This window comes from Juglans regia, chromosome 10 (assembly GCF_001411555.2).
Source record: "Juglans regia cultivar Chandler chromosome 10, Walnut 2.0, whole genome shotgun sequence".
NCBI classification, from domain to species: domain Eukaryota; kingdom Viridiplantae; phylum Streptophyta; class Magnoliopsida; order Fagales; family Juglandaceae; genus Juglans; species Juglans regia.
This window is the reverse complement of record NC_049910.1, coordinates 24,179,014-24,190,209: the sequence shown is the minus strand read 5'-3', so window position 1 is coordinate 24,190,209 and position 11,196 is coordinate 24,179,014. Positions and strand designations below refer to the sequence as shown.

The window sequence follows — 11,196 nt, the reverse complement described above, 5'->3', positions numbered from 1 at the left end:
AGACATAAAGCCAACTAAGTCCCAAAATATTGGCAACTCCAAAGGTCAATAAAAACTGTCATAGTTATATCCTTCTGGGCTGTCATAATTATATCCATATAAGCTGACATGCCAACAACACAAGCTGTCATGCCAACTAAAAATGCAGAACATTGAAGTTAATATCCATATAAGCTGTCATATGAGTATTCATAGATAATATATCATACATGTTAGGATCCGATCTATCATAATTAGATTTAAAACTAACATTATACATTTACATTCAGAACCAACCAAAAACTATTACAAGAGATACAATCCAATATAAACACAACAATATACGTACAACCATATTCTCTACTATCCTTCTTCGAAGTTTGTCCTCTTGCTTCTTCAGCGAATTCTCTCTATCTATTAGTTTGTCCTTTTCTTTTGAGGTTCGTACTCACGCAACAATAAAGCATCCTCCCTCTTCCGAATTTTATTCTCTCTTGTCAAGTTCTTCTCAAATACTACAGATTGATGTATATTTGACCAAATGAAGAATTGATATTTTGTTTCTCCCTGTGTCCCAAATAAGGAATGTTCAATCTTTATGTATGAATATATTTACCCATGCATTCAGAAGCAATAGAAAAAATGCAGAAACTCTGAGAGAGAGAGACGCAACATTGACACAAAGGTAGACATTTTAAACATTCTTGAAAGAAAAAACATACCTTTGACGAAGATTTCTTCTACTAAAGGGGGTGAGGCAGATGGTTCTTCAAAGGTTGTGGTGAATCAGTTGTCTCAAAAAAAAAATGCAAAAACTCCAAGAGAGAGAGACAGAGCAGTCAAACAGAAACCTTAATAGTAGTTTTCATCACCATAAACTTATGCCAGCAACAATAGCATAAATATGCAACAATTGCAGCAGGAATTCAAAATCAGATTCGCAGATGCTTGGATGACTACAAGTGCTTAACTTTTAAAACGAATTGGAAAAAAATACCTTTGACAAAGATTCCTTCTACTGAAGGGGGTGAGGGAGATGGGTCTTCAAAAGTTGTGGTGAATCGGTCCAGCGGCTCGTGGCTGAAGGGGTGAGAGAGAGAATGGCTTCGGGTTGTTGAATTTTTCTAGGGTTTGGGGCTGATTGGGGTGAGGGTGTCGGGGTGAGAAAGAAGGCGTGTGAGAGTTCACTCTGAGGTTCGAGAGGGAGAAGAGGGAGAGTTGAGAGGTCTGAGGGAGAACGAGGGTGAGAGGTTGAGGGAGAAGAGGGAGATGCATCGAGTGAGGCTCAGGGAGAATTGAGAAGGGTATGCGTCAAGTGAGATAGAGGGAGAAGAGGGAGATTGAAGCAGCTCGGGAGGGATATTCGATAAATCGTGACGTGGAATAGAACCGGGTTCGGCCACGTCAGGAGTGTGGCGTGCGGTTAGGAAACTTGGGGTTGGATAGAATATTTCATTGAAGAATGAGATGCCACAACGTAATATATAAAAAATTATATTATAAGAAGGCTCCTCGTTTGCAACATTACTAATAATACAGTATTATTACTTAAAAGCTGCCACTCTGTTTTTGGGAATTCTCCCAGCAATTTCATTCTGTATCATCATTTTGGTTGCATTTAACTTATTGTGCACCACTTCATTCCCTGAATGCCTGCCAAATAAGGCCGATGCACACAAATGGGTGCCTGAAATTTGACTAAGATCCATCCAATTACAGCAAAACCACCAAACATGGATTGTTGCAAGACGACTCAATTTATTCATTTCTTTCATTCCATTCATACTGCAAAGACAAAGAAAAACTAATTCAAAGCCATCTTTTGAGTAGCCCCACAATTTTCTGTGGCTCAGATATTTTGACACCCAAAGAACTAGAGCCATCTCGTTTTTCTTAGAGCAAAAGAACAGATACACCAACGAAACTCATGTATACTCAGAGAAAGATTCTACTTATCATCTCCTAAATCACACGTTAATATGTAAATATATATCTTTAAATAGAAAGTTAAAAATGATAAATTATATATTAATGTGTAGTGTAGTGATGATAAATAACATTTATCCTAAGGCCTTAGGATCCCTATCCTCTACAACATATTACGAGAGAAAAATAAAAAGGAAGAGTAAAAAGACAGCAAAAAAGGAAATTTAAAATTGCTCTGAGATATATATTATGTACAAAATGAAGGGTCCAGCAAAGTAAGAAATATTGAGAGAAATCAGCACCCATTTCCTAAATATCTTATCACTATTCACTTCGACATGGCTATTAATATTCTACCATTCCTAAATATCTTATTTCGACATGATAAATATCTTCGACATGTTATTCACTTCGACATGATAAATATCTTATCACTATTCCTAAATCCTTTGGACAGAGAGAGAAACAGAGTTCTGCACTTAATATTCTATGTAACCTCTTTCAATAACCCATTGACGGTACAGAGGAGACACAACTTTCGGACCGGAACAGATCCGAAGTCCGAACCCCATCGGCCGCATGCAAATCTGCAGTTGAACTGAATCGAAGCAGTCTCGGGGAGTCCAAGCTTCGCCTGAGAAGCCTGCCCATGGCGGAGATAGGGTGCTCTGCTTGTTTCAGAGAGCACGAGGATCTGAATTGCATGCAGAAAGTGATGTGTCGATCAAGTGCTTCTTCGGTGGAGATGAGCATGTCCGATCTTAGAACCTCGTCTTTCACAGCCTCGACACACAGCCCGCATATCCACCGGCCTTGGTACCTTTCCCGGACACGAAGAATGTATGCAGGGGTGCACTCCTCTGTGAACCCGCACGAGTCACATTTTACGGACAAGACGTCCATTACAGGAGGGACTTTGGCGGTGGTGGAGTGAGTCTCGGAACCTGTGATGGGAGAAGAGCACTGAACAGTTCTCTCTTATATTAATTTGCCGGGGGGGTGGGGGGACACACACTTACCATTTAAAACGTGTAAATTATTAAAGGAAACTTTTTTGACCGTATCCTTTCCGTAGAAGGCGAAATTTGTTAACATCCAAGATTTTGTGGCATGGGAAATTTTTTATTAGAGAAATAATATTTATTATCGTAAAATTTATAAATATCGTGTAATTATTTTTAAGAAGTGATAAAATACAAGACATACATGATAAAAAATTAATATTTTAATAGTTGATTCTACTATTTTTTAAAAATATTATGCAACGTTTACGCACTCAACAACTATATATAATATTATTTTTTGAAAAATATTTGTAACGGTCTAAAAGTTTGTTTATTGAAACTTGTGAGAAAATATTTTTATTCACTTGATAAGGCTAAATTATGAATATACATGATACGGCATAACTGAGAATACAAAAGAAAGTGTTTATCTTGTCATAACTAATTGTTATATCTATTTTATCCTAGTCTAAGCTCCGCTGAGAGAAATGTGGTACAGTGACTCTGATACTCCCCCTCAAGTTGGGTGGTGAATGTTTGAAGTGCCCAACTTGAAAAGCAACCCAGATAAATGAGCAGTTCCGAGAGGTTTTGTGGAAAGATCACCATATTTGGAGCTTCTCATGAACCACATGGCAATCGATGTCTATATGCTTTGTGCGTTTGTTGAAGACTAGATTTGCGGGAATGTGCAATGCTACCTTGTTGTCACAATGCAATAGAGCTGGTTGGGGATGCAAAATAGTTAAGTCATTCAAGAGGGAAACAAGCCAAGTGATCTCACAAATTGTAACAACTATTGCTCTGTCTTCTGCTTTGATAAATGAGCGATAGATTGTGTTTTGTTTCTTTGATTTCTAGGAGATAGGAGGACTACCAAGGCGGATACGATAACTTGTAACGAAACCTCTACTATCCATGCAACTAGCCCAATCAGAAACACAATAAGACCTTAAGATGGAGTTATGAGATGGGTTCCTTGGCTATAAGGGTGTTCATTCGGGTTTCAAACCCGGGCCGAAACCCGGGTAGATTGATCTGGATCAAACCCGGGCCGGAACCCGGGTGGATCTGGGTTTTTAAAACCTGGAATTTCGGGTTTCGGATTGTACTCGGATTTTTTTTTTCGAAAAGCTTTTATTTTATTACTTATTTTTTTTTAAGAAGTCAAGTTCATGAACCGCTTAATATTTGTGTCATAAAAGTTCAATTAAGCTCAATTAGCAAAACACAAAAAATTTCAAACCATAATTATTTTTTATAAAAAAGCCTTTATTTTTTTTAAAAAAGTTAAGTTGGAACGCATAATCTGTTCTAAATACTAAATGTATAAATTCATCTATGCATGCATCACAATGCAATCCATTACATATTTCATTATTTGTTATTTATACATTACATTACAATATACAAAATTACAATCTATGAATTGCAAAATCAGTAACATGTCCATCAATGATTTAATCTCCACACCAAATTGCAACTTCAAGTAATTGGACTGAGAGATCCTGCAAAATACACAAAGTTTTGAACAATGATTATATACAAGGATTATGACAAATCCCACTTAATAAATTAAAGATTAAGATGAGAATGGTTTCTTACTTTTTATTTTTCCAAATACACCCACACTAACAAATATTTTGTAGAGCTTTCATTCAAATAGATATCCCTAGACAAACAGCCACTTCAATTTATATTAAATATTTGAGAAATTTTTCATTATGAAGACCATAAGAAACTAAACAGAAAATTCATTAAAATTAACCATCTCCAACAATGAGGGAGGATCTAGGATAAAAAACAAGTTTATGCTTGTATACTAATTCTGTGACTCCAACAGACAGACAATTGGGATTAGTGCCAAAGATCCCTATTTCTTGTAGTGTATATACATATATATATATATATATATATATATATATATATATTGTGTTTGTTCCCCATCCATAGCAGGAAAAAAAACCTACAATAATCAAATCCTCTCTTGACGGATCCACCACAAATATTTGAAACTACACCCATATCTACATTTAGCTTGACAAAACCAGAGATGGACCGAGGAGTTTTGATACCTTTTGGTGTTTTGATACCTGAGAAGGTAATATGCCTAATTGATGCATAATGACAATATCATAATTACTAACTTTCTTACAAGAAGATAATTTCATCATTTGTTCAGTAAGCAGAAGTTTAGTCTTAAAACGACGTATCCGTGTGTTTGTCAGACTCATTTTTATCTTCCATGCAAACTATGCACGTAGTTGGGAGACAACATCAGACTCACTTTTATAGGTCTCTGTCATCTGATGCCAACAGCTTCTTCTTCCTTCTATTTTGATGTCCATTAACCTTGCACAATAATCCTATAACTCATAAGCAAATGGACTTAACCTTTCTCTCCATTTGCTTGAAAAACCTTGTGCTAGAAGCATTCCATATTGAATAGTCATTCCCTTCTCTGATCCATAATTAATCCTTTTTCACTATTTGGTTTATTAAACTCTCCCCCAATAGTTCTTCCATTTTATATTTATTCCATCCATCATTATTAAACAAACGAAAGAGCTAATGTCGCATAACCAGAAATAATTCAGAACTAATGTCATCAAGCAAAGCTCACAGAACAGATCTAACCCATAAAAATACTCCTCAAACATTCAAATATTCTCATCAAAACAAATTCAAAATCAACAAAGAGAGAACAAAACAAACAGAGAGAATAAAACATACCCAAGGATGAAGACGACAGCACAAGGATGAAGACGCCGCTTTGCGCAGCAAACCCAGACAGAGCACCTTGCAAATCTGGAAAATCTTTGCTGAAAGCTCGATGGCAAGACAGGTCGTGGTCACTGGGGGATTATCAACCCAAAAAACAACCCAGATATCAGAGCACATCAAGGATTCTAAGATCAACAAATAAAAGGAAAATATAATGCAAATTATGGGATCAGATATAAGAGTAGATCTAGAACAAAAAAGCGAAAACAACTCAAAGCCATGTCTTAGATCCAGGAGTGGATCTAAGAGTATTAGGGTTTCGGCACTCGGCAGAGGAAGGCTTGGGTTTTGGCACTTAACAGTCCAAAACTCAAACCGATGACAGAAAATATCGAAATTTCCCTCACCTGGTCATGAAATGAGACCCTGGCGATGCGAGAGAGAGAGAGAGAGAGAGAGAGAGAGAGAGAGAGAGAGATGGAGATGACAGACCAACGGAGGTGATGAAGGTAGAGGAGACTAGGGTTTCGACGTGAGAGTGAGAGAGGACATTGGCGCAAGTTGCAGAGAGAGAGAGATAGAGATCTGAAGGAGTAAGGAGTGATGAATTTTCTTTTGCATCGGGTGATACGTGGGTTTAAAAAAAAATCCGGGTACCGGGTTTAAATCCGGGTTTTAAATCCGGGTTCCAAATTTAAAATCCGGTACCTGGGTCGGATGAAACTGGTTTTAATCATGCGGGTACCTGCCCGGGTATTTCCCAGGCCGGAACCCGTACCCGGGGCCCTGTTATCCGGGTTTCGGACCGGGCCGGAAAAAAATCCGGCCTGGATGAACAGTCTTACTTGGCTAGGTGAGCTTTTGAATCTTTCATGCAACAAAGCAAACGATGGGCTGCATCCAAGTGTGGTTGCCAAGGAGTGGACATGTATTGGCTCATTGTCTGAATAGAGTATGTGAGGTTTGGGCGTTGTGCGTGTAATGGAGAGATAGACAAGTCGTCCAACGAGTTGACGATAAGTAAAAGGATTAGTAAACAGTGGTCCATATGAGTTGTTGAGTTTGAAATTTTGCTCCATTGGGAAGGAGAATTGCATGAGCAAGGAAAACCAGTATCTTAAAAGATTTCCAGTGCATATTAACGATGACATTTAGAGACACCTTGTTTTGATCCTGCAACCTCAAGACCAAGAAAGTATTTAAAATTGCCAAGGTCTTTGAGCTTGAAATTGGTGTTGAGATGATTTGTTAGCTCATCAATAGTCAAGAGATTGTTACTTGCAATGATTATATCATCAACATAGATGAGTAAAGCTATAAAAAATGAACCATGGTGTTGAGCTAAAATAGAGTAATCTGATTTGGAATGAGTGAAACCACAATAAAGTAATGCATATGAGAACTTGGAGAACCATTGTCTAAAAGTTTGTTTTAGATCATACCATTAGGAGAACCACATTGAGGCTAGAGGGGGCCATGGCCCTCAGCCTCCAAAAACAAATTAATCATTTAAATTTTAATTTAAATAAAATTTGACAAAAATAATATTGATCTTAAAAAAATATTAAAAAATTTTAAAAAATTTTAAAAATACAAGAATTTTCTTCTAATCCTATCTAAAACTCTTGCATCCAAAATATAAAAATGAGCATACATACACTAAAAAAAAAACCAAAAACGTATCATTGCAAATTTAAAAACTTGAGAATATGAGTTAAAAAAAATGTAGAAACCAAAAAATATTTCTTATAAATTGAAGGGATACGTTTATAATGTATTTTCTTATAATTATAAATAACAAAGTGTATAATATATACATATACATATACGTACACATAGGCATGTATGTATGTATCATTGTCATTGCATAGATCAATATGGGCCCCCCAAAATAGAATTTTTGGTTTCAACATTAGATCATACAAGGATTTGTTAAGGCAACAAACTGAGTGCTCCCCTTGTCGAGTGAACCCGGGAGGAAGAGTCATGTAGACGTCCTCATTGAGATGCCCATGCAAAAATGTGTTGTGAATGTCGAGTTGCCGAAGGTACCAATTTTGTGTAGCAGCAATGGTAAGCCCCTTTTGCTGAGTGTATTTGGTGGCCACTAATTGAGCTTTGTAACACTCAATGGTGCCATAAGCTTATATGCTTGATATGGTATACCCCACTTGCAGCCGTGGTTTGTTTGTGAAGTGGTAAAGGAGTGAGAGTCAATGTGTGATTGTCTTCAAATGCCTTAATCTCTGTAGCCATGGAATCTCGTTAGTGTTGGTGTGTCACAGCCTCACATAAAGTCTTTTGTTCAGTGTGATAGGAGAGTGCAATGGAAAAGTTACGGTACAAAGTAGATGAGTGATAATATGATATGAAGGAAGAAAGATAATAAGGTGTACTAGACGTTGTGGAACTATGCTGGCTGGAGGAGTTGGTTGGGTGTTACAGCATGGCCAATTGACAATGGTAGTCTTGAAGAAACCCTATTGGATGACGAGTATAGGTGGAACGATGTGAGGTGGACGTGCTAGTGCGAAGGAGACAGACAGAGAAGGCCGAGGGGTAGGCATTGCTGAGTATTGTGGAACTTGGCTCAGTTCGCTCGAACGGAGATGTTACACAGAGAGTTCGTGCGTGATTCGCTCGACACTCGCTAGACAGGCCGCTCGAGTGGAGTTCAAACAGAGAGTTTGCTCATGAGCCACTTGATAGATGGCTCAAGCATTTGGCCAGTAAATAGGTTCGCTCGATGCGTGCTCGACATGCCGCTCGAGCTAACATTGCTTATTTTGAGAAATTAGGTTTTTCTGTCGTGTACCATATATATATACATATTTTTGAGTTACTGTGGTTGTACAACAGAGCACATTAGTCGCCGAAAACACTGTACTTGTAATTCCTCAAGAAATAAAAGCTTTTGCAGCTTCGTGGATGTAGGCAAGTTGCCGAATCACGTAAATCTTGTGTTGTGTAATTGTTTTGATTATTCTTTTCGTGTTTACTTTCAATTTTTAATGATTTCAATTTGAAGTGACAGAAGGTACGTCTTTTGCACAGCATGAATGATTTCAATATTATCACAAATCAATTGTCGTCTGTTGAAATTGAGTTTAATGATAAGATATGTGAACTGATACTATTGGCTTCACTGCCAAATAGTTGGGAAGCCATGAGAATGATTGTCAGTAATTCTGCTGGTAAATCAAAGTTGAAACATGATGATATGCATGATTTGATTTTGGCTGAGGATATGCGTAGGAGGGATTCTGGTGAGACCTTGGGTTCGAGTTTAGCACTGAATGTTGATTCTTGGGGGGAGATCATAAGACATGAACTCAAAAAGGGTAGATCAAAATCAAAGAATAGGGGCAAGAGCAAGTCAAGGCCTGGGCAGCAGGTAACTTGCTGGAACTGTGGCAAGGTTGTCATATAAAGAAGAACTGTACAAATCCGAAGAAGACAGAGAATGATAGTGCTAATGTGGTAACTGAAAAAGTACAGAAGGCACTATTACTTGCAGCTCACAATCTAGTTGATGATTGGATACTGGATTTAGGGCTTACTTCCATACATCTTCTCATCGGAAGAGAATGCAGAACTATGTTGCTGGTGATTTTGGGAAGGTGTACCTGGCTGATGGAGAGGCATTGAATGTGGTGGGAATGAGAGATATTGATATTGCACTCTTGAACAAGAACAAGTGGATCTTACAAAAGGTCAGACACATTCCTGAGTTAAAGAAAAACCTCATCTCTATGGGATAACTTGATGATTGTGGTCATTCAGTAGTGTTCTCAAATAGTGGAAGGTTACTAAAGGGGCATTGGTACTAACTCAGGGTAAGAAAACTGGTACTCTGTATATGAAGATTGGTTTGAATAATACTATTGCTGCTACCATTGCAGAAAGCACCGTAGATTTGTGGTACTATAGGCTTGGCCATATGAGTTAGAAGGGCATGAAAGAACTGCTGTTTAGAGGCAAGTTACTAGAACTGAGGTTAGATGATCTCAGCATGTGTGAGAGTTGTATACTAGGGAAGCATAAAAAGGTCAGTTTCTTGAAGAATGGCAGAACACTAAAAACAGGAAAGTTAGAGCTTGTGCACACAGACGTGTGGGGGCCTTCTCATGTGTCATCTCTTAGTGGTTCTCGGTACTATGTCACATTCATTGAAGACCACAACATGAAGGTATGGGTTTATTTTTTGAAGCGTAAATCTGATGTATTTGATGCGTTCAAAAAGTGGAAAGCCATAGTTGAGACAGAGACAGACTTAAAGCTAAGATATTTGAGGTCTGACAATGGTGGTGAAGATATTGATGGAGGGTTCAAGGAGTACTGTGCAGCTCATAGTATCAGAATGGAGAAGACCATTCATAGGACACTACAATAAAATGGTGTTGCTGAATGTATGAGCGAAATCGTTAATGAGCATGCTAGAAGTATGAGGCTGCTTGCTGGGCTGCCACCTACAGTTTGGGCAGACGCAATCAGCACTACTGTCTACCTGATATATCGAGGGCCATCAGTTCCTTTAGATTGTGATTGAGGAGGCTTGGAGCGGAAAAGAGGTCAAATTTTCTCATCTTAAAACTTTTTATTGTCTTTCTTATGTTTATGTTGATTCTGATACTCGTAGTAAACTTGAGGCAAAATCAAAGAAATACTATTTCATTGCCTATGGAGACAAGGCATTTGGATATCGTTTCTGGGATGAGCAGTGTCAGATGATCATAAGAAGGAGGAATATGATATTCAATGAGAAGATTATGTACAAAGACAAGTCCAGTACAGTTGGTGAAACAGTTGCTCAGGAGTTCGAGTTTGTGAGTTTGGAGGATGTACCAGAGGTCATACTGCATTGCATGGATGTGAGTGACCGAGAGAGTGGGCCCAGTGCACCCATTCCTATTATTCCACAGTTAGATCCAGAGCCATCCACACTTGCAGTTGTAGTTCGCAGGTCAGTTAGGATTATTCGTCCCCCACATCGTTTCTCACCTACTTTGAATTATATTTTGTTGATAGATGGTGGAGAACATCAGAGCTATGAGGAAACTTTACAAGATGAAAATTCTAGTAAGTGGGAGTTGGTCATGAAGGATGAAATGAAGTCCTTGTTAGGGAGTTAGACATGGGAGTTGACAAAACTTCCATTAGGGAAGAAGGTATTGCCAAACAAGTGTGTGAACCAGGTGAAGACTGAGCATGACGGTAGTAAGAGGTACAAGGCAGACTTGTTGTAAAAGGCTTTCAGTATAAAAACGGTATTGACTACTCTGAGATATTTTCTCCTGTGGTGAGAGCTTGTATGGCCTAAAGCAAACTCTTAGACAATAGTACAAAAATTTTGATAATGGTACAAAAAGCAAGCTCAGATGTTAGGCAGATCACTGTTGCTATGTCAGGAACTTTGACAATTCTTACATTATTTTGCTATTGTATGTGGATAATATGCTTAACACAGGGTCTAGCATTGATGAGATCAATAATTTGAAGATGCAGATGTCAAAGCACTTTGCAATGACGGATTTAGGAGCTGCAAAACAAATCCTTAGCATTA

At 38.1% G+C, this 11,196-nt stretch overlaps 1 protein-coding gene across 1 annotated transcript; it reads right to left on the bottom strand.

Annotated features, from left to right (window-relative positions):
* Positions 1–2,124: 2,124 nt before the first annotated feature.
* On the bottom strand, positions 2,125–2,868 carry LOC108986021. Its single transcript, XM_018958514.2, has one exon. It carries the CDS (start codon positions 2,806–2,808, stop codon positions 2,407–2,409), a length of 402 nt encoding a protein of 133 aa, XP_018814059.1. The 5' UTR covers positions 2,809–2,868; the 3' UTR covers positions 2,125–2,406.
* Between the last annotated feature and the right edge of the window lie 8,328 nt (positions 2,869–11,196).